Genomic DNA, 25,318 nt, shown 5'->3' with positions numbered 1-25,318 from the left:
CCACAGCTCCAACTACTGGCTGAAACTGGTTAGTGAGTGTAAGTGTGTGTTTAAGTGTGTATAAAAGTGTTTGTATCATATATAGTATATAAAATACATACATATTAGAATATGTGTACATAAGATACAAGTATTTTCAATGGAGTGATTCATTCATTCCCATATTTTGATTCATCCATGGGTACGAGCTATGGTTCCTGACAGTGTTTTATTCATTTTTATTTAAGGGCAAGAGGTACATGTCCCACATTTATATGGATTGTTGGCAATGTTGTGATTAATTTGTGGGAACAATCTAAGCGTATAAACAGAGTCCAAGTAAAATAGATGAAGAGAACAACCTAATTTATATCAAAATAGCATTGCGTTGTATAGACTGTCCCTCCACCCTGGTCTAATAGCTTGCTAGATTGTTGGTCATTGTCAACCATACATGTGACTGGGAAGAGCATAGCTGGACATTTTTTCAACATTACTGTCTCTACAGTCTAGAAACAATTTATCTCAGCACAACCTTAACCTTCCCTCCCCAAAAAAACAAAGAAACTATCACCTTCTGCCCTTGGTGCTTCACAATCCAAACTGCTGTCTTGCCACGAGTTGGTCGGAGGTCCGATTCCTCCCCGCTTGCCTCCACATCAGAGGAGAGGAGCTGTTCCCTCATCGGGGAGGGTAATGAGGAATCAGAGTCCCCCTCAGTGTGTACATGTATCTCCGCCTGGGTTCCCTCCATCAGTCTGGACATTTCATCCTCCTGAGACTCCATGCCCTGGAGAGGTGGGGGGCTGTCAGCATTTGGTCTGGCCCCAGATGAGCTCCTCCAGTCCCTCACTGGTCTCTGTGTACTCCCCTCTTTGTGTCTGGAACTCACAGGGCTTCTCTGGAGGTTGAGCCCATTCATGACCTGTGTAGTGAAAGATGGAGCAAGGCCATCAATCAATTTCATTACTCAATATGAGTTTACAGTTACATACAATTTTCAAAGATGAAAATTGATTTTCATTTGAACTCGGGAAATTACAGTAAGAAACCACCCCGTGATTCATATGTAACTTTTCTGTGCCAATACTGTACAAGTACAAATCCAAGGGAGGGACAAACCTGCAGGCTCTCGTAGGACTGTGAGACATTTTCTGGATAAACGGAGTCCAGCTCCAACCAGAATTTGGAGCGGTCAGGAGGATCCATAAGAGTGGGGGTGCTCCGACTCAGCTCAGCATGGAACTGGAGCCCAGAGAGTGGGATCCCACTCCTTTGACCTCCCCGTGAGTTGTCCACACTGGTTCCTCTATCTGAGAAGAGGGCAGCTCTCTTAGGAAGTGATGGCTGAGTAGGCGACACCTCTATGCTGAGGCTCGGTCCAGACAGTGGGCGCTTTGCGCCCTCACTGTGGTTGGACATTGTTGTTGCTATCAAGGGAGGCTGGGTACGATTTGATGAGTCACCAGACACGCTGAGCTCCGGTAAGCTGTTATGCAGTTTATGGTTTGAGAGTTGGGATCCTTCGACCTCTTCTGATCCTGGTTTGGGGTCTGGGCCTTGTGGCTGACTGATCTCCTGAGAGAGGCCCTCGCCTTCTGATCCCCGTGCCTCAGGCTCGTCACCAGGGCTGTAGTCACTCAGCTCAAAGGCAGTAATACCACAGTCCAGAGAAAAGTAGTCCTGGCTGCAGCGGATGGTCAGCTGACCACTGTCGTCGACCTCAGTCAGAGCGTCCAGACGAGTCTGCTGAGGAAGGGTTGATTGAGTTAATTATCAAAGACCATGTATGGGTAAGCTTATTAATACCTTAGCTTTTCAACACAGGTTCAGACTTGATGTTTGTAGGTCTCATGGAATAGAGATTGACTTGTCTGACCAGATAAAAAATGTATTTGTCTATTTGACTGAATGAGTAAGTGTTAGAAATATAATGTAGACCTGATTCAGTTTTATAAATTTTAGTCAACACTGAAACAGGTGCTGTGTTTTCAACATTACTCAACATTTGATAGATCTTACAATATATGTAATACAATTGCAGGGCAGTTACTTTAAATTTCTAGGAAAGTACCCTCATTTAGAGACAACAATGTATGCATGTGTCTGATAGGCAACTGGAATGGAAAAGTGAGAGAAATAAAATAATTTGTCCCTGTGCTCATAAAGATTCAGGAGGGGATATTAATACATCCATTTAATTTTTTAAGTAGTAAAATTATCAAGAACTAGTGTGACTGCATGGTGTGTGACCTGGTGCTGGTCCTGGCTGAATGCCTGCAAGATGTCTGTCTGGCGGGTATAGTTTCCGTTGGAGTCCTGCAGGCCCTGCAGCAGACGCTCCTTGAGGACCAGAACCGAGACCCTCAGCTGGTGCCACAGCAGCTGCACTGTCCTGAAACAGAAACATGCAAAATACTTTTCAGTGAAGGACATACACTGTTCTACACATTTTTATTAACTGACACAATTCTGACTGATGTGGAACTACTAAAATATAAAGATTCTCTCATATGCATTTTATGGCTCTCCAATCTTAAATTATTTAAACTTACTTTGTGAATTCATTACATTTTGATTACAGAAAGATATTATTGCCTCTTTAAAACTTATTAGCACACTGGACAATAATTATTTCTCATTCTAATTTGATTGAACCCCCTTTATTTAACTTTATTATATCTCATTTAATACATCTAATATCTAACATCTCATTTGCAGTTTCGTTAAGCTGTGACAAAATTGCCATATTCATCTCTTTGTTCCCCATCTTGTCTCATCCTCACCTGATGTCAACAATGATGTTGACCGAGTAGGACAACAGTTTCAGGGAAAACTCTGTCTCCAGCAGGGCATGAATCTGTTCCACATGGTCCGAGATGTCCTCACAGATGTCCTGGAACAAACGCACACAAGTATATGAAGAAGATTAGCAACACAAATCCATTACCTGTTCCAAGTGTGTGTACGGAACAACAGCAGTGTCAGTTTACCAGAACAGAAAAAGCAGAAGTGATGAGATCATGTGATGTTTAAAGTGAGTCAGGTTCATGAGGGATCAGATCCAGAGCCGTCCGCATGACACACTTAAAACTGGCAGAGTTTGATATTATGGAACTAAATTCAGATGCTGCAGAACCACATAAACAGACAGACTTCATCATGCTAAAATTACAGTGTCTGGAAGTGGCACCGTAGTCAGGTCCTATAGTGGGTTTGAAAAGGACAAGGCAGCACTGGTTCAGTATTGGTCATAGTGGCAGCCAACTGTGATAGAATGAAGACAGAATAAAGAGCATTTAGATTCCAGTTCATAAATGTTTGAACATGATGGCATCTATGTTTGTGCTAAATCAAAACGTTATCAGATGGTTGATACTGTCCACCCACCACAGACAACTGAAATTAGCAGCAAAGCTGCCAAACAGGAAAAGGAGTTATTGCTCATTGAGACAAAATGTATTTAAACCAAACTTTGGGATGTGAGACCCCTGCCTGATGCTATATTTTGCACCCAAAAAGCCACATATTCACAGTTACAGATGCACACATGCGCAACTTTAAACAATGACAGAAGAGAAACTCAGCATCAACACAGTTGAATTACATAAGATGGTCTAAACCTTGTATATGGCTGGACTCTGTTGGTCAGTGTTTGAAAATGTGACCATAATGTTAAAGGGATGGTCACTCTGTATATTATGTGAATTCCTCACTAATATGACTTAAAGCTTATTAATGCTTATTTTTAATTTTCAGTGGTCCAAGTGGTTCCAGTAATGTTTGTAAAATCATCACTGGAATAATCATGGTACTTCATGACTACCATAACAGCAGCAAATTAATTTTACTGTCATCTTATTCACTGGACAACTTAATTAAATGGCAACCTGCAAAACCTCAGCATCACTGCTGTGTAAGAGCAGCAACATACGGACAGTGTGACAGTGTTGAAGGTAACAGCAGCTACTCACAAGAGCTCAGCTTTGTTGTAATGATTTTAAGGACAGTGCCATGCAATTTTACATCTTAGGTTCATCAGTGATGGTACAAGTGTGAACACACAGTAAACTTTAATTAGTTTTGGCCAAAAATTGCAAATTGCATTCATGTTAAGTGTCCCTGAAGAAAATATGGAGCGGTACAGTTGTTGGCAGGTTGAGAAATACCTCCGTAGACTTTATTCTGTAATGTTTCCTGTGGCACTGTCAGTTCAACATGTGTTTTTCAAAAAAGAACTTGATATTGCCCTCTTGGGCCATTTCCCCATTCATTCTTTATGGCAAGCAGTCCAGCATGGCAATGTAACTCCACTCAGAAGACCTGGCAGTGCTGACCACAGATAAATGAAGATTTTGTGAATGCATTGCCTGATTCTAGCCTCAAATCTCTTTAACGGAAGAGCATTCTTCAGCCATAAACTGAGATTTTATATCACTTTCAGCTGATCTTATGAATGAGCAGCAGGCCAAGAGAAACTCCCCCACTTGACTGCTGACCAGTGATGCAACTGTTATCACCCCATGATCTCTCATCTATCACTACTCAGCAACATTTGTGTTTATATGGCTGCTGGGCCTGCAGTCTAGCCAGAAAAAAACTCTTCAAAATAATGATGTTATGTTATGTGTCACCATTACAGTCTGCTTTGGTGAACATCAGGGATATAGTTAAAGTCACAGTTGAAAACAGGATGCAACAGATCCATAAAGCAACTGGATTCAACATCACTCTCACAAGCTGATGCTACGTGCAAGTGTCTGAAACTGCAGCATCAGGACAGCTACTGACCTACTGGACAAGTGTTTTGCCTCATCATCACTGCTCAGGTGGAGGAAGAATAAGATGTCCTGATGTGTTTCTTGCTGTGTTATTTCTTTCTCCCATGTTTAAATAGTTGTTAAACATTGAATGAACTGCAAATGAACAATGCTTTTGTTGCATCAAATCATCCTGCTGGTATCAACTGGATGTGGGACAGCAACTATAATTAGATAACCTTTAAAAAGCAGGTGACTTGGCTTTGAACCTGGTAGGATACTTTACATCGACCTCAGGACACTGAGTCACTGCTGCTCCATGGTGACCTGCCCAAACAACTCAACGCCCCCCACACAGCTGCCTGCTGGACTGAAACAGCTCCCGGCATGTGAGAATGTAGGTCACACTCTCTGCCAGCTTGGCTCTATCTAGCTTGGCTAAGAGTTTGACCTGCTGAGCACCAGTCCAAAATAAATCCCTCACGACTGTAAATGGGGCTGCAGGTCAACTGGAGCAAGCTGCAGACATGTAGTCAGTAACTAATGCACAGAGACACAGAGCTTTCCAGTGTTCAGGTATTCAGGTGGTGCCAGCCAATATGGCTAAGGTTGGCCTGCTGTCACCCCAACATGGCCGTCGGGTTTAGCATGGGTTACTGGGTTCAGAAGAGCTAAGTTCCTCTGGTCAGCAGCACACAGGCCAACTTACATCATCCACCATGGTTCTGGAAACCAGACCTGCAGGATCTAGGATTCTATGGCATACACTGGCCCCAGATTAGGGACTGGAGTGCAATGGGTCCAGGTCCCTATTAGCCCCATGAGCCCAAGGCTATTTTCAGGGCAATATCACTACCTTTACTTTCGAGATCTCATCTTAGTCATTATGCACACTGTATCTTCGTCTTTCTTTCTTTTTTTTCAAAAACAAAGAAAATGCCACAAGTAAATTGGCAAAAAATACTATAAAAATTATCAATAAATTGATTAGAAATGTCGCAAGAAAAATGAGAGAGAAACATATTTTTTAATCTAGAAATTGGACAAAAAACCCCACAAATAATATATTTAAAATATAGATTATTGAGGATTAGGGATGCAATGTTTGATTTCTTGTGTTTTGATGTTTAAGTGCAAAGCATCTGTAGTGAAATTTACCTGTTGAAACATATTTAAATGACTATGTGGTTTAGGACCATAAAGGGCTTTTTTCTGAATTTACTGGTCAAGTTTAACCTCAGTGAACTCCGAGATCTAAATTTGATCTTGCCAGAAGGAAACTGCCAAAACAGTGCTTGTTGGAACAGATAGCAAAGTAGGTAGATTGTATTGCTATCTTGAGTGGCATTTTGAGAGAGGATCCTCGCAGATAGTTCATCACACCACTTACAGAGCAATAACTTTTAATTCTCACTTCATTGTGTTTTCTCATTGAAACAGTCAGTTTATGTAGCTACCTCAGGATTAAATGTTAGTATGGTGTGTACAGCTTACTTTTGTAGCACTTCCTATCACCATCAAGAATCAAATTTTGCACCCAAATAACAATATTTTTATTTTTAAGATAACTATATCATTGCCCCACCCATTGATCAAAAACACCAGTTCATGTTTATGCTCTCTTAACTAATTTTGGTTGGCTTTGGTCATTTATAAATCACTGTAGGTGCTAAAACCAAATTTAGTGCATTTCTGAATGGAAATCGTTCTCTTTGGAGGACAAGAAGATTCTTTGCTCATAAAGCTGCGTCCCCGAAGACCTCATTGAAAGATCAACACGTCATTTTATTTAATGTAAAGTGTGTTTTATTCACAGCTTTTATCTCAAACTCAAACAGAGGGTGACACTGCCTCATCAAAATGTTCCATAGGGAGATCAAGAGCAGAAGTTGTGCAAAATTAACACACTGTCCAGGTAACACACACGCACACACACACATACAGTAGTAGGTAAATCCCCTAAAATACACTGTCCCTCATCTGTAGCTAAAATATTTGAACTCATAGTACATGTGTGTGCAAATGCACGCACACACAACGCGCGCACACATACACACGCACACAGAGGTTTCATCATCAAAGTGCTTTCGTGTCGTTCTAAAACAGTGGTGAAAATGTCACCGGAGTCTTTCAGACACTTCAATAATTCACACACAGCTTTTAAATGCTAATGTAGACACACACACACACACGAGCGCGTGCGGGCACACACACACACAGAACTTGACAGAGCAACGTCTGATTGAATTAACACCAAGTCTGTCGCTTCCATCTGAAGTCGTCTGTTAGAAGATCCTCATTCCAGTCAGACTGCTGGGAGTTAATGAGACCCTGCTGCGTATGTGTATATGTGCGTGCGTGCGTGCGTGCGTGTGTGTATCAGTGTATATATTCTCTGAAGGACATTTTCTGACCTCATTTTGCAGCCTTGAAGTTGTACTAATCCAATAAATGTTTGTATGGATTTCTCCATAAATTATCTTGCACACTGAAAACCACAAACAAACCACAAAACGTCCACTCCATCATTATTGCCGTAGAAACACTTGTGTTGCATAGTTCACATCTCTTCTCCACGTGCATCTAAATCCGCACCTAACAACTTGGAATTATCTGTTGGGTGATCGTGTGAGTATGTTTTTCTTTATTGTTAGCCTGGTGAATTATGGTCAGTGTAATCAAAATTCAGAAACTGCTTAGTTTCTTTAAAATTTTTTCACAGCAAATTCACGGAAATTTCTTGAGATATGATAGATAGTGGCAATTATAATGTATATAAAATATAAGCAAAAACATCTTCCAAAAATGCTAAAGTAAAAAGAAGAAGTAGAAATTAGCAATGATATTAACTCTGTATTAATAATTATTCCAATTCAAACATCTCAAAAAAGTGATGCTGTCTCATTTTGATATTTTTTTTAAAGGACTCAGAAGGGAAATTAAACTATTTCTCTCTTCTCCTTCTTTTTTTAAGATCCTCTAAATGATCTGTAAATACTCCAGGTAGTCAGTGGACTCATACTTGAGAATCACTGTTTATGACTGACATTATGCCAAAACATGCAATTGCATTTTGAGGCTGGAAATGGGGGTCCTGTTGGAATCATTTTGTCCTGTGTCCAGTTGCGCACACTCTCAGTCAGTCAGCTGACATATTTTGTGTTTAAATTCGAACAAAGATGAAGAAATCAAATCTAAATGCTAAAGAAAGATATGTTCCACAATGATTATTATAAAATTATTTGATATTTCTATTAGTTGTAGGGCATGTGTCCACCAAAACTCTCCTGAGGCCAGCATATCTTTATAAATGTCTGTGACAGGAGTGCCAAATATTCAACTTTGGGTCAAACACTGCTCTTGTCACTCTCACTTCTTACCCAGTCATCGAATAACAGCTGAGGAGGGATGGGACAAAAGGCACAAACACCAACCGTCACTTTGTACGTACATGTACAACTGCTGAATTACGACAATGGAGAGGCTCTTGAACATGACAATGGTTTCCTCAACAAACATGTACCGACCAGGGGGTCATCTTCGTTCCCTGTGTGGTTCAGTCTTTACTTAATCTAAAAGAATTACGAGACCTTCCGCTGTCATATTTGCTTCTGCTGATTCTATATCATAGAGGCAAAAGTGAATATGTTCGCCTGTTATTAGAAAAAGTTGATTTACTGTGTATGTCTAGCTAAAAGTGGACTTTTAAAATACACATTATCTGACTTAACGCATACTTCTGAATGTTGGACTGAGCAGGTGGAAATGAATTTACTCCAACATGTACATTGGTCTCAAACTGGCCTGGGCATTTCCAGGTCCTGCTGCTTTCTTCAACCTGGAAGTTGACTCAAACAGCCCAGGAGGTACAGTATTATCATGGTGGGTGGAACTACAGCAAAAAGTAACGCATATCCAGACAGATGAGGAGGAAAAACTGCTGTCTCAGGCTTAGGATTTGTCCATTTTCTAAAACAGTCCAGAAATTTAAGTCCTCAATTCGACAGGAGTGTAGCTGATTAATTTTTTTGATATGTGATGGAAAAAGTGATAAGGATAAGCGGAGGACGACGACAACGAAGAAAGTCTGATTGTAACCAGTTATAAGAGGACACAGCGCCACCTTCTGTTCTAGAAGCAGACATAATTCCTTCAGGAAATTATGTCCCCTTAATATTTACCTGGGCAATGAAAGTAGTCCAATTAAATAGCTCTCGAGCCGTAAATATTGCAACAAAAGCAACCAAACATCTAAGCTACTGACTATCTAAAAAAAAGTTCTCTCACGTGCTCCCACCAAGGCATCTTTAGAAGAGCGGTTGCCATTTTTAGCCAAAATAAATCACGCTTTACCGGACCCAGGCTTGAAGTCCAACTGTTGACGTTTGATGTCTCCGTGATTTTCATCTTTAACTCAAAATTTTATATTTGTGTGCCATCTGAAAATTTCCACTCACAACGACAAAAAGAAAGAGAACTTCATTTGAGCATTTTCTCGCTGAACTTGACTGACAGTTGATTAACTTTGAAGGGCACTTTCGCCCCGAGCATGAGTCCATATGAACCCTGGTGAGCCTGCATGTCTAATACATTCATACATCTGTATGTGTGTGCATGAAAGAACATTTACTACACCATGTTCATTTCGCAGGAATATTTAGTCATATCAATCTCTCATCACACACACACACACACACACACACACATTTTCTGCAACCCTGCTCACGTACAGTCAAGACATGACCTGTCAATCACATAGTTCATACATCCAGCAGGGTTTCTAATTGCCTAAAATCAATCTGAAGCAAGTCGACTCAGGCCTCAGCTCCAATCCCAGCTCGCCCTCATCACTGCCGAGATCAAGGGCTTCAGAGCAGCCACGTTAAAACCGCCTGCGACAGCTCGGCCTCATCCACACCCATTCGATCTAATAACCTTCAACTCCTCCAGTTCAGCCCATCAGCACAGCATGTTTTACCTTGGAGATCAAATAGTCTGTGCTCCTTCTCCCCCTGGAGTATTCAAATTAATCGGCTTCAAAGACGACCGAGACCCGCTGCTGCGATACAAAGACTTGTTACAGTCGGTTTTTTTCAAAGTGGTAGATTCTGCAAAAAGCCTCCCAACTCCAAAAGCCTTTTTGTCTAGTGCAAGCATGCTCCGCTGCGTTCAGTCCCTTCAACAAGTTGAACTATGATGCTACCAAACAGACTCTCAGAGACAGCTAGAAAGTTGTCAGCAAATGTTCCTCCCACATAAATGTAAAGAGAAAGGCAACCAAATCCCAGATGTACATCAGACACATCTGCAGGTCTTTTCTTCTTTGAGCAAGACTGAACTATTACTTTTCTTACTTTGCTGAATGTTTCCAGGGTTGAAAACACATTCTCAGTTTCCTGGTTTACAGATTGATTTCCTCTCACTGCAAACAGTACAAATCACACCCAAAGTCTGGCTGTAGGATACTGTCAAATACAACAAAAAATACTGCCAAGTGAAACTAATCAAATATATGTACATCTATGTTTTTAAGCAATTGATCCCATGTGACCCTGAGAAGTTTGGCATGTTTGAACTGAAACACAGTTTAAACCTCATAACCCCAAAGTTTGAAAAGACATATTTTTGGCTTTAAATAAATAACCAAATTGACATCATCAGATTTTCAACGTTCCAAAGGCCTAAACAATGAGTGATATATATTTACAGCAGGAAAAATAACCAAATCCGAATTTAGAATTATGTTTTATTTCTGTGTCTGACTGGATCATTTACACCAAAAACAAATGCTATTCAACTATGCAATGACTATAGACATACATGTTTAAACATTGCTGTAACTCAAGTTGATGTTTGATTCATGCAGCCACTGTTTGTTATATTGTTGCGTTGTGGACTCCATCCACTTCAATAAAAATGTATAGGTAGGATTTTTCTATCCACTGCATTCAAAAGAGAATCTTAAGATGTTTTTATCTTTCAAAAAAATTCTCAATTCTATTCCACACAGTAAACCAAACTAAACACAGGCTAGACCAACCCAAAGACCATCACAGGCCACTTGGCACAACAACAGGTTATTTGAATATTAAACTACAGAAACTTACACACTCCAAAACATTTCTATCTGTTCGTACTAAATGGAAATTGCTTTTGAAAAACAGTGATTTCTTTTCAGTGATTTCTTCCGATGTATTTTGGGAAATAGCAGAAAAGTGTTTCTGAACTTTTGAGACTTTCTGAAAGATGCTGCCATGTGCTTTGTTCCGGGTACTACTGGAGGTAAAACAGGCACGAAACATAGTCAGGTTCCTGTGCAACATGAGGAAGATAGTCCATTTTGATTTTTTTTAAAGACTAAACTGCTTTTAAAACCTTCTAGCAGAGTATCAGGAATCTCTCTCTTTTATAAAGCTCCAACATGAGAATTGCCTCGAAGCCCAAACTGAACAAATTCAGAGACAGAGAGTTCTTACCTTTCCCAGATGTTTGACTGTATTTATGATTGTTTTAAGATCCCAGAATCAGAACAGATCACCTCCTCACATCCTCATGGGAGGAAAAATGCAAAGTCAAAAAGATAAAGTTCAAGCTGCATGAGTGTCTTCTCTGTGGTATAACTCTGCAATGTCCATGTGGTGACCGACTGACGTGACAGCAGTGTGTGTGTGTGTGTGTGTGTGTGTGTGTGTGTGTGTGTGTGTGTGTGTGTGTGTGTGTGTGTGTGTGTGTGTTGACCTGCTTCTTTCAGGGGGTGTTGGGGAGAGGAGGGGTGACAACAGTTGTGGTGGTTATTTTTGGTCCAACCTCACCCATCCCCCGAGACATCCACTCAAATACACACACACACACACACACACACACACACACACACACACACACACACACACACACACTTGTTCTTTACAGTGACCATCCTTTCACAATGTTGACACAATAACAGGTTTTTATTTAAAGCTTTTATTAGATTTTCACTACCACACATCTACCACACTATCTTCAACACACTTCAACTGAAAACATTGCTGATGATGTATCAATTTGAAAACTCCGTGGTTGCATTGTTGTCTGGAAACTCCAGAATACAATGAAATGGTCACTGAAATTAGTGTCTTGACAAGGTCTATCTTATCAAGTGCTAATTGTGAGGCCTTTCTGTAATGAAAATATCTGTAAATATCAGCGTCCTTGGCAGAGGTAACTATTGACTACATACTGTCCACAGGGAGGCAGCTATTGTCCCAGCAAACAAGTCACCAGCTCACCAATCTCAACATTCTTGATATTGGACCAATCAGCTATTGTTGTCCACATAAATAATGGTAAACCAAAAACATCTGAAAATACATTTAGATTCTAACCCTATTTTCTGAAGTTTTAGTTTTTAGGTTTTTCTAAACTTTTGAAAAATACAGGACGGAGATCTGATTTATTTGTGTGCCCCTCTAGTTTTATAGGATGCCAGTACATGTCTGAATGAAGTTTTGCTATACAGAGGTGTATACTTTATACTTACCATATACTCATGGGGACCATCAAGAACAAAGCCTTAGTGCAACCTTAACTCTCAAGTCAACCAAATGAACCTTTGAAGAATGGTCAAGGACAGACGTACAGACAGAGACAAAACAAATGATGTGCTTTTTCTTTTCCCGCACTAAAAAAATGTGAAGGACCAACTGTTTCTTTCAAACATTCTTTCATCTGCTCCTTAACAGCTGCCTCTGCTGACAGCTGTTAGGAAGACCGAGAGTGAAGGTTAAAACAATTTCCAGGAGGAGAAAAAAGGTAAATATCCAACTGTGAGTGTTCTCCCTTTCACTGCTACTGTTATTAACAATGTAGAGAAACTGGATGACTCTTGCTGTTAGTCAGGACGCTGATCTGTCATTGGGCAGCTGCTTAGGCTAATGGTCACAATGGAGGAAGCTGAAGTCAAATCAAATGTTTATATGCAAACTGCAGATCAAGAAACTCAACTGCAAACAGAGATAATCCCCTTCAGAGGTTCTTGGGGAATCTGTGTGGAATTCTTTTAGACGAGTAGATTCCCATTTACACGACATGAACTGGTCTTTTCACATCGTAAAACACTTAACAACACATTCGCATATTCACACAAGGGCAGCAGGTGTGATGGAAGGTGACAACTTGCGAAGGAGCCAGATGTAGAACCAGGAATGATTATTAGACAACATACTCTACCTCCTGAGGCACCCGCACCAAAATAGTATGCTTTAGACCATGATAGTATTTGAGTGTGAGTTGATGGGTTCAGCTGAACTCTTCCTCCAAGATGCTCCACTTTTATTCTCCTCCCTCTTCCAATCTTCCCTCCATGCAACTCCCAGAATTCCTGGCATTGCACTGGCAGTGACATCAGCAGGCAGGAATACCATGACAGCTGGGAGACTGGACGCTGCTTCTTGAGTTTAAATAAAGTTCTGCTTGCTGGAAAGAAGTTTCACTCAGGCTAATTCCCTGACTAAGAAACTTGAAGGTTTTGATTTTAATATTAATATTTCCCTGCAAAGTGTGTGGTACAATGTTAGATTTAGGAAGTAGAGAGAGGCTGAAAATATCGAAAGAAGCCAAACAGCCAACTAGGGGTAATATGTTTGTAATATGTGTAGTGTTACACAATGGGATTGTGTATGTAGATATGATGGTTAAAGGAACATGCAAAGGTTTTTGGGGAAGATGCTAATCATCATCTCCAGAGCCAGACAAGAAAAAAGATACTCCTCTCTTCTCTGTTTTAGGAGCTAAGACCCACAGAAACTGACAGTTAGCTTAGCACAATGAATGGTAGTGGGTGTGGGAAGTTTTAGCATACCTTCATTCATAGTCATCAAATAGTTAGGGTTCAAGACCTTCATTTGTCAAGATGTAATACTCCTCATCCTATTTTACTAAATTGGCTATGATCAGTAGCAGAACTCACTCGTCTCGTCATCAACAAACGTTTGTTTCTGTTAGCTGTAGTTACAATGAAGCTTTGAAGGTGCTGTTAGCTAGCACTGGAAACGATGGACAAAAAGAGCCATTCTCTAAAAGTTGAGGCTTGTTCTTTTAAGCATGTAGATGTGAGGGATAAGGAATGCCCTGTGTCAATGAATGTCCTCACAAAGATAGCAGCACTGTATGTCTGTGTGTGTTTTTTGAGTGTGAGTTAAATGTTCATCCACACTAGCAGCTGTTCATACCGCCTGCAGCCTCATGCTAAGAATGGCAAGTTTGGCATACTCACAACACACACACACACACACACACACACACACACACACAGAAGGAGTGGTTGCATCACTATAATCATGTCCTACAGTCACTCCATGGCAAGGTCAGGTTAAAGAAAGATGCCCTGCAGGCAAATGCATTATCATTATGACAGAGAGAGGAAGCGTGAGAAAGCTAGGTGGGAAGAAATGAAGGAGAGGATAAAAGAAAGGAACAAAGTGAGAGAAGCACAGCGAGGACAGCATGAAGAGGGAGAGAGATCACCGGAGGCATGAATCCACTTTCAAACAGCGGTCTGGCAATTTGTCTGCTTCCACCTCTGTCACCAATCGACCACCACGCCCACCATTGAGTCAAATGAAGCCACTCTGACCAGGAAGCCCCATGTCCAGGTAGCGTCCAATCTAATGCTCTGTGTGCAGCTACCAGCCACAACATGTCTGATGAGCCTTGTTATCTAAACACAGACATCAGCTGCTGACAAATAACCTCACTGACAAAGTCTCAGACAAACTGCTCACGCTATGCAACACTCTCGATAAACATGTCTGATGCCAGCAACTATGGTAGTAACCATGGCAACCTGCACCAATCAGGTTAGACAGGTCCAAACTATTAAAGGTACAGGTAAGCACCTCAACAAACTAACAGTGGGTCCTCTTGTTACTCAATACATTTTATCCTCATGCTTCAGTGACTATGCTTACATACACACTGATATTCTACCACTGACAGGAATTTGATATGGATCATATAAACAGCATTATGCATTTAGATTTTCTACAATTCTACAATTTCATTAAGCAGACGCTTTTGTCCAAAGCGACGTACAACACAAGCAAGAATTCAGACTTAATTAAGGAAAAACCCACTGGAAGCGCAAAAGTGCTTCAGTTGTGATTTGGTCACAGGTACTGCCATCTAGTGGCAGAAGAAGTGTCGCCCCCCCCCCCCCCCCCCTCCTTTTTTTTTTGACAAACATACAACATCACACGACACAGTTAGTGCTACATAATCACTAAGTGCTGGGTCTTGGACCCTCTGACTTATTCTACCCCAAAGAGGAGAAGAGTCAGGTTAAGTGCCTAGGTGCTCTCTGAACTACTGAGTCTTCAATTGTCTCTTAAAAGTAGAAAGGGACTCAGCAGAACGCACAGAGTTGGGTAGTTCGTTCCACCATTTGGGAACAACGGAAGAGAAGAGTCTGGCTAGAGATTTGGAGCAGTGCTGGGCTGGAAGCACCAGGCGTCTTTCGCATGCAGAGCGTAGTGGGCGGAAAGGAGAGTAGACCTGGATCAGGGATTCCAGGTAGGCTGGAGCCGTTATTGTGATTGTTTTGTAAGCCAAGAGAAGTGCCTTGAATTTGATCCTGGCTGCCACTGGAAGCCAGTGAAGAGAAACCAGCAGCGGGGTGACAAGTGCCCTTTTGGGCTGGTTGAAGACCAGACGTGCTGCTGCATTCTGGATCATCTGAGTTTGATTTTTTTTTTCCTTTTTCTAACATTTTTGGATGAAGATGTGGGATATACCAATATTAGTTGGGTGTAAGAAGCTCATCGTCACATGAATTGCCACTAGCTACATAGCTTCATTACCCCCCATTTGTTTTGTTCAATTTCCCTCTCATACTGTGAGTGGTGTGAGAGGATGACATGATGTGAGAGTACCATTAAGAGAGTCAAGGATCTTCTGTATAGCTGTCTTAGTTACAAGTGAAATGTTTATATTCTTTTGCCATGAAAATGACTTATCCAGACTATTGCTATCTTCAAAGACAGGGATTAAAACCAGAAAAATAGAGTAAACATAGTTGGACTGTGCTTTGATCTCTCTCTAGAGTTTTTTTTTCCTGACAATAGTTACACAAGAGGAAGAGATTAGTAATATGTTGTTACTGGAACACGTTAACTTTTCTGGTAGTACACCTAGGCCCTGTGCACACCTGGTATTTAGATGCATCTGGGAGATCCAGTCTCAAGTGGACAGCCTTAATACCAGGTATGCACATCCTGAATGTGTCCTCAGATCCGCTCACTGAAACCACATTTGGAGCTGGTCTCAGCCTGATGTGACCACATTTTTTTTGTAGTGTGGATGCGTATTCATCCTGAATAGCTCCTGGACCACATGGAGGGACCACTTCATCAGCTGATGCCCTTTCATTTAAGAAGAAATACCACTTCTGAACATGCAAAGGACATTTTATTGTTGCAATGTCTAATCATGTGAAAAGCATAGCAAAGCTGCAACAAACATATTTAGCAAGTTGTTTTTAAGGACCAAGCACTGTTTTGATTTTCTCTCTCAACTGCTTTTAATCTCCAACTGACAAACACAAGAAATATATCACGGTATGGCTGCACCGCTCGCTCCCTAATTAAAGAGTGAAGTGTTTTGAACCATCAGCTAATATCTCTCACGCTCTCGCCCTTGGTTCTAGCACCAGACAACAGCCAAAACCAAACGGTAATTCCTCTAGTATGAAATATGTCAGGGACAAACAGATTTAATGAATTGATCAAACCGATCTGCAGCCACAAATAAACATGATTCATCTCCTTAGGAGAGGCACATTTAGAGATGTATTTTATAGGCAAGTGTGGACAAACTCAGCAGAGCTGTCCAATGGTGATCAGATCACAACAGGACTGATATTAATACCAGGTATACACAGGGCCTTACTGTCACTCAACCCCAGAGACAGGAAATAAGAGCTACCCTTCTCTCCTCTGAGACACAGAGAGACCAGCAACTGCTAGTAAGCTCAGCATAATGACTTTTAAATGAATGGAAAGTGTTAGCACACCTCAGTCCAAAGTCATCACACATAAAAATGGTCTTGCCCCTTACCCTGCCACGGGGGTTGTGTAGAACATTCTCTATGCTACTTTACTGACAAGAGCACTGGGTGCAGTGAGTTTACACAGCCCCTCTGAGCTAAAGCCAAAGCAAAAATCAAAATTTTAAAAAAAGTTAACAAACAATTTGATTGGACTATGCTAACACTTCTCACCCACTACCATTCATCGTGCTAAGCTAACTAAGCGTCACCTGTTCTCTGACAGTCTCAGCTCCATAATACAGCACAGAGGAGAGAAGGGGATCTGTCTTCTCATCTGTCTCTGGGGATGATGGACAAAAAGAAAAGTCCCAAAAAGTTTTGAGTATCTTTCGTATTATGAAGAGTTCTACTTTATTGTTTATTTTAGAAATTAGATTTAAATGATGTTAGAATCAGAACATTCCACCTTTTTTTCCCAAGGCAACTGAAGGCTACTGCCTTCTAGAATTTGATATAATTCGGATACACTTTTATGCTTCCTCTACATTAAATGAGTCCTCCTAAACCCAGAACTACTTTATGGTTCAATCATACTTCAAAACAGAAATGCAAACAATAGCAGCAAAAGAGAATTATTAAAGAAAGGATGAGGAGGCTTCTGAGGTCACAGTAATACAACGGTCAGCTGGAATGGCAGCAACAGTACACAAGGAATATCAGCTCAGATATATCAAGTTAATACAAATGTGATTCATGAGTTTGACTAATAAAGATGTTCCACCAGCTCCCTTCATGTATAACCCTCCATAGGGGCTGAAAGAAGAGGCTCAGAATCGGCTAAAATATTCCCATGTCTATGTAGGTTTTAAAGTATTAATCCTTTAACTATATTATTGTGTGCTTTAACTAACAGTAGGATTTTTCATGCAGGATTTGTGCCTGTAAGGGACTTTTATTGCATTGCTGTACTTTAACACTTCTTCTGTTGTAATTCAGAAAAATTATCACTAGATGGAGCTCTCGACCATGGAATGAAAGCTCTCAGCTTCAGAAAGTGTTTGCACTGAACAAATACAGGAGAATTCAAATAATAATAAAGATATGACTAAATAAAAATGAAGAACAGCATGTGTAAATTTCTAAATGTATTATTTCATTGTCTCCATCATATCCTGCTTAGTAAAACACCTAAAAATCAAAGTGGAGCTCTTCAAAGTGGGGGAAAATATCTGATCAAAATGCTGTTTTATTCATTACAAATTGATTTGGATTTAATTTGCTGTTTTTTTAGGAAAGCCTTTATTGAATTTAGACTGATTCTGATTAAACAATGCAACAGTTCAGACCCTCTTCAGATCAGATTTGACAGTGACATTAACAGACAAGAGGCGTCAGAGCACACAATCATTGTAGCACTGATGGGATCTTGGCATCTCCACAAAAATCCATCGGGCTTTTTGTCATCCTGTCCTTCATGATGCCTTTGATGCCACTGCTCTGACAACACGCCACACAACTGATGATTTGATTTGTTGTTGTGACAACAAAGTCCAGATGACATGAAGTTTCATTTCATTTAGTTGTCTGCAGATGATAGCTTATACATATGTACATAAACAGTATATTGAGACACTGTATACATACGATGAAAATGAGCAAAACTTAAAGCTTAAAGCTTAAAAACTTAAATCAAGACACAAGAGTGAAATAAAAGTTTTGAAAATTAAAGCTCCAGTGTGTAGTTATTAGCTTTGAAGAGTAAAAACAGGTTTTATCCCTCAGGTATGTACATAAACTGATTGCCATCATCCATCGTCATCTTCCGCTTATTCCTTACAAGTAAGGGTTGCGGGGGGGCTGGAGCCTATCCCAGCATCTACGGGCGAGAGGCGGGGTTCACCCTGAACAGGTCGCCAGTCCATCGCAGGGCCAACATACAGAGACGAACAACCATTCACACTCACATTCATACCTACGGTCAATTTAGAGAATCCAATCAGCCTAGTCCCCAAATTGCATGTCTGTGGATGGTGGGAGGAAGCCAGAGTACCCGGAGAGAACCCACGCAGGCTACACACACGTGGAGAACATGCAAACTTCACACAGAAAGATCCCGTGCCCGAGCCGGGACTCGAACCCGGAACCTTCTTGCTGTGAGGCCACAGTGCTAACCACTGCACCACCGTGCAGCCCGATTGCCATCATAAGAACCATAATTAAAAGTCTGTAAGAGATGCATCAAACATAAATGAAAGAGCAGAAAAAAAACTATGTGAAATCAAATAAAATAACTGATAATTATCAAATTTACTAAATGTACTTTCAATTAAAATGTAATTTTATTTATAAGCAAGCACACCATGTTGAAAATCATCATCCCATAAGGAGATTATAATTTATCATCACCACCAGGAGGCGCCACAATATCAGAAGAATGAAGGAACATGGAACATCTGCAGCTGATAAACACTTACATAAATACACACAGACAGGCACTAAATGTCCACACAGCGACTCAGTATTACATCAGTCACCACCATCACAAAGCTGTATTGTAACCCCCTCTCTCTCACACACACACACACACACTGTCATCACCATCAGTCTGACCTTGTCACTTCCTAGAACCAGGCTGTGATCCAGCACCACAAAAACCACCCTCACATGCACATTACACTTCTTGGGTAGCTACTCTCTCTCTCTCTGGCTGGAGTCACCATCTCAGTGTTAAAACAGGATGAGTAATAGCCCATCAACTATATTGTGTACATATTTTTTTTCTTACACCCCCCCCCCCCCACACACACACACACACACCAGTCAAAGGAAATGGCTGTTCCCATTGAATCTGGGTCAGCTTGAAGTTACTGACTGTTAAAAAGAAGGTTTTCGTTGACACTTTCGCTGCTGGCTCATGGCTAAATGTTGGGTGTAAATAAATTGAAGCAGTGGCCTGAAGCAGGCTTTTATAAAAATATCCAAGTGGTGGTGTAAAATTGACTTAGCTTGAATATATATATATATATATATATATTTATATTTATATATATATATATATATACATGTATGTCTGTGTGAATAAAGGTGTGCCCTGGAAATACACCAAGCTGTAATAAACAAGTTGTTCTCCACCGACCCAGCCAAAGTGTACTCAGGCAAGGGAATAACAACCAACCAGGCCCACCAAGAGCTGAGATGGAAAAGTACTGGAAGGGCATATGGGAGAGAGAAGCATCATACAACAACGATGCATAATGGCTCCTAACGGACCTGAGAACTGACCACAGAAACCTCCCAGAGCAGGAGCCGGTAACCATCTCAATGGCAGACATCCAAGAGTGTCAAAGACGAAGAGCCGGACAGCACCAAGCCCCAATATGATCCACACATACTGGCTGAAAAAGCTAACTGCACTTCATGAGCACCTTATAGCACAGATGAACCAGCTGTTGAGGGATGGGACACACTCAGAGTGGCTAACCCAGGGCAGGACAGTCCTGATATGAAGGACCCCCAGAAGGGCCCCATCCCATCCTACTACAGACCAATAACCTGCCTGTCCGAAACATGGAACCTATAAATATCTATATCTATCTATATCTATATCTATATATATCGATAGATAGATAGATAGATAGATCGATGGATAGATAGATAGATAGATAGATAGATAGATAGATAGATAGATAGATAGATAGATAGATAGATAGATAGATAGATAGATAGATAGATAGATAGATATAGATACACTGTAAAAAAAAAAGCTTTTACGGAAAAAAAACTGGCAGCTGTGGTTGCCAGAAAAATACTGTAAAAAATACTGCAGAATGTAAACCATATTACAGAACAAACTGTAAATTTTACAACTTAAAACTGTTATCATTTACAAAATAACATTGTAAAATTGATGAACTGAACTGGTAAATTCAACATCCCTTTTCAGCCAAATTAACATGACCATGCCATTATTTACAGCCATTTTTACTGCACAATTTACATTAGATGGTTGCTTATTTTACATGTAATCTCGTTTAATTTCACTGAAAAACTTTGGTCACAAGACATTGTTAAACTGTAAAAGCCTCATTATAAGGTAGTAATTTTACTTTAATAGATGATAGATAGATGGATAGATAGATAGATAGATAGATAGATAGATAGATAGATAGATAGATAGATAGATAGATAGATAGATAGATAGATAGATAGATAGATAGATAGATAGATAGATAGATGATGGATAGATAGATAGATAGATAGATAGATAGATAGATAGATAGATAGATAGATAGATAGATAGATAGATAGATAGATAGATAGATAGATAGATAGATACTGTATATCCATCCATTCATTTTCTACCACTTATCCTGTGAAGGGGCGTGGGGGGGCTGGAGCCTATCCCAGCAGCCTTCGGCGTGAGGCGAGGTTCACCCTGGACAGGTCACCAGTCCATCACAGGACCAAAACCATTCACACTCACAGCCACACCTACAGTCAATTTAGACTATCAATCAGCCTCGTCTCTTCTTGATGTCTTTGGACTGTGGGAGGAAGCTGGAGTACCCAGAGAGAACCCACACAGGAACAGGGAGAACATGGAGACTCCACACACAAAGACCCCCTGCCCAAACCAGGCTCAAACCAAGCTTCTTGCTGAGAGGCGACAGTGCTAACCACTGCACCACCCCTTGCCCAAAGGCAGCTGGGATAGGCTCCAGCCCCCTCAAAAGGATAAGCAGAAGAGGATGGATGGATTGATAAGGAGAAGTTTTCCTCTTTATCAGGGAAGGGAAGGTCATGACACCAATACATATAAAATCAGGTAGAAGCTGGCAAAAGTTTTTAGTGCAAAATAGCAATAATATCCTCTCTGATTTACAGTTATTTATCTACCAACTCTATGGATGAAATTCAGGGTCACAGATATAGGGAGAAACTCATCATCATATTTAAAATCATTTTTGCTCCTCACCAACGGTGTTTCTGTAAACCTAAATCCAACAATACCTTAACTGTTGTGACACATCATAAAACATTATTTAACAAGAGTAAATTTAGTTCTTAATCATCGGAACAACATTAACCAGGGAACTGAGACATATAGAGTCCAGCTGATCACAGTTAGTTTATCATCATCCAGGAAAACAATTCAAAGGGTTTGTTTTTGTTTAACCTGCACTGCACCAAGAATCAATCTAAAGTCTTTGAGACAGAGGCTCAAGCTTTAACACTGCTCTACTCATCGCTCAAGAAAGTAACGGTAAATGGACTCAGTTTTATATAGCGCTTTTCTACCTTAGCGGTACTCAAAGCACTTTACAGTGTCATCTCATTCACCCATTCAAACACACACTGATGGTGAAGGTTGCCATGCAAGGTGCCAACCTACTCATCAGGGGCAATTATGGGTTCAGTATCTTGCTCAAGGACACTTTGACATGGTCACCGGGGTCGGGGATCGAACCAGCGACCCTTTGGTTGCTAAACGGCCACTCTTCCCCTGAGCCATGCCGCCCAAAGATTCCTTTATTAGTGTAATCTAACCTTGCTGGGTTTTAAAAAGCTTTCCCAGTAATTTGCGTAATTTATGGAAAGGTGCATTACTGATAAAATGCAGGGCTGTGGATTTGTTTGCAGCCATTCCCATAGATGTTCAAGTAACTACCTGATGTTCTGATGACTCAGCATGTTGAGATTTCTGGTGTCTAATATCCTGAAACTAGGGTTGCATGGTGGACATACATGTTTCTTTTTCAGGATTAGGATTTTTTTTCCTGAAACATTGATGCAGAGGAACATGGGTTAACAAGACAACATGTGCATGAAAGTTTGGGTGTGTTTGTAACACAGAGTGACTCAGCTAAAGATCTCAGGAGGTAGAATGCATTCTCTCTCTCTTCCACATCAATCTGACCCTCTTTTGCTGCTGCTGCTGCTGCCGCTGCTGCTTTTATTGTTTTATTGAGAGAACACAAACTGGGCAGAGTGGTGCAGAGTTAGCACTGGCGGAAGGAGAGGAGACTGGAGGAAAAAAAGAAAGGAGGGGAGGATTTAACCCTGACACCAAAAAGCAATACAAAACATCTAAAAAAAAAAAAAAAGTGCATCAAAATGTCGAGCCTGGATCTCAAAGAATGGTCGAGGCCTGGTAGGATAGCGCTATCAGTGGTATCTTTTCTGGACATACTGTATCACCTACACTTTTCTGTCTATTTTGTTTCCATGTGAAAAGAAAAAAAACAAAAAAACAATACAAAATCCACTCCTGAAATCATCTTGATCAGATCTGTGATCCAGATTGCATATTCCTGATGTCATAGTAGATATCTCTGAAAAATTCATTGGCTATTGTGAATAAATTAGTTGATGCCATTTCCAGAGAGATCCCAGAGAAGGTATAGATTGTATTTTGGAAGGCAGCTAAATATGTGAGATCACAACATCATAAAATCACATGAGAAACCATCTTGTCATGCTTCAAATTTGTTCCTTTGACGAGAAAGGGGTGTGGTTTAGGCGTAGGCCAAGCAACAGACATGCTTAAATCAACAATTGTGGGTCCTGAAGAGGTTATAGCATTAGTTCTATCAGAACCTGAGTTTTTTCTTCTTTTAAGATGAACGTAGAAAACCATGGAATAAGGCTTTTCTCCATGGAAAAGACATTTTCATACTTCTACCAACTGGCTTCAGCCCTTGCATCAGTCCTATGATCTGTAAAAGACAGATTGACAATCATCTACAAAGTATTTTTCCGTTTTCCAAACTGTATCTATGGAGACTTCTCAGGTGGCTCTGTGAAACAAAGCATGGTTGGTGTTATTCTTTATTCCTCCATGTTGCATTTGTAGGAGCAGAAAGCCCAGCTCTTCATGTGTCAGACTCCCTGACTGGATGTTTAAAAGCATCAACATCATTTTGTTAAATACCACACATTGCAAAAAACAAAGACTTGTATTTTACTTAGAACAAGTATAAAACACCCTGTGGAGTTTAATGTTTTACACTTTCAATAAGTAAAACCTGTAAGTACTCAGACAGCATATACCTTGAACAGGGCAAACTTTCAGCCCCTGTTACTTTTGTGCATGAGTCCTACTAAAAGCTGCAGGGAGCTATTAGTGGCTCTCTGTCCCCTCACAAATGTGTGTGTGAGTGTGTGTTTGCTTCCTAGAGCGAGAGGAAGGTGAAACCATATAATATTTTGATTTTTTTATGATGGAGCAGAGTAATACTACACTGTGGTGCAAATCTTACCTCCTGTGTCCATTAGGCGGCACTATGGAACACATACTTGCTTACTGCATGTTACTATCTATCACATGACACAATGTAATTTTGATGTTTTTTTACATCAGCTTTCCCTCCTGTAACCACTAAGTTGCACTAGGACCATGACTGTAGTGATGTGAAGTTTGGAAAAGATCTCACTTTGTGGAGTCCAGCTATGACACTCTCCTGTCCAATGGTGAAATATCAAATATAGTATATAGTTTTTGTATAATCCCACAAGGAGGGAGAGACAAACTAACACAAACAAAACATGACCTTTTTGGTGGAGTCAATTATCTTCCAGCCCAACAAGCAGAATTTACTTGTGGAATTAAAATGAAATTGTCTTAAAAACAAGCCATTAAATCTCGTTGAGATACTATGTGTTCAGTGATTATGCCTAAGATTAAGTGTAATGAGATTTTTTGCCTCGAGTTTAGTCAAAAATGCTTGGCAAGACTTTGGGTTTGTGCATCTCTGCTCAGACAGTAAACAAGTGAGAGCCCAGCATTTAGGAGATTTGACTTCTTCACAGACTGAAAGTGAATCACAGATGAGGAGGAGGAGCTGCTCTGTCTGTGAGACCAATCTGACTGTCAGTGTTTCCCTTTCTTCTTATATAAATATCCACGTGGGTCGTCAAGTTGTGGATATGTGGAGGAAGAATCAAGTTTGAGGCTTAAGCATCAGAAGCCAACAACCCTATGACTGCAGTTACATAAATAAATGAAAGGTGGCTTGTGGAAGACATTACATAATAACAAGGCTTGGGGGGGAGGGATGATGGGAATTTTACCGCCTGAGGTCAGACAGTTGAATCGACTGATATTCTTTTGTGCAGCTGAGATACATCAAATACATGTTTGCATGTCTTACGATAAATAAAGGTTGTAGAGAGGAGGAGCTGTCAAAGCTACTGTGGTTTCTTTTATAGTTCTTAAAGTCATTCAAGGACAAATTGTGCAACACCATAGAAAGCTGATGGTGACTCTGACCTTCCATTAGATCTATAGTGAGAATGAAACTGATGAACTTCACACAAGAAGAATCTAGTATCTGACACTAGCCATTAGGCTATGAAGCAACTTGCATGGTAATTAGCTTGTATACCATATTTATACCCCTTTCACACTGAAATACGCATGTCAAAGCGGGTTTTTGTACCCGCGTTTGCTCAGCATTAGGGTGCATTCAAGCTTCCAGCAGCTTCAACAGGAAGACTGATCTTATGGCAGAGGCCAAAATGTTATTGAGAGATGAGTGAGCAGCTTTCGCAGTGCAGCCGA

The 25,318-nt window shown here is 40.5% G+C and overlaps 1 protein-coding gene across 1 annotated transcript in view; it reads right to left on the bottom strand.

Annotated features, from left to right (window-relative positions):
• Positions 1-25,318, bottom strand: part of akap6 (A kinase (PRKA) anchor protein 6) — a 219,717-nt gene that overhangs the window by 169,177 nt on the left and 25,222 nt on the right. The window contains exons 4-7 of the mRNA XM_086183714.1: positions 2,766-2,875; positions 2,233-2,374; positions 1,102-1,725; positions 554-904 (exon numbers count right to left, since the gene is read on the bottom strand). Of these exons, the coding sequence (XP_086039840.1) occupies positions 554-904; positions 1,102-1,725; positions 2,233-2,374; positions 2,766-2,875 (1,227 nt within the window). The remainder of the gene's footprint in view (positions 1-553; positions 905-1,101; positions 1,726-2,232; positions 2,375-2,765; positions 2,876-25,318) is intronic.

This window comes from Aulostomus chinensis, chromosome 17, assembly GCF_037954235.1.
Source record: "Aulostomus chinensis isolate RoL2024-O1b breed Wild chromosome 17, RoL_Achi_v1.0, whole genome shotgun sequence".
NCBI lineage: Eukaryota > Metazoa > Chordata > Actinopteri > Syngnathiformes > Aulostomidae > Aulostomus > Aulostomus chinensis.
The sequence above is the reverse complement of the archived record's forward strand: the minus strand, read 5'-3'. Positions and strand labels throughout refer to the sequence as shown.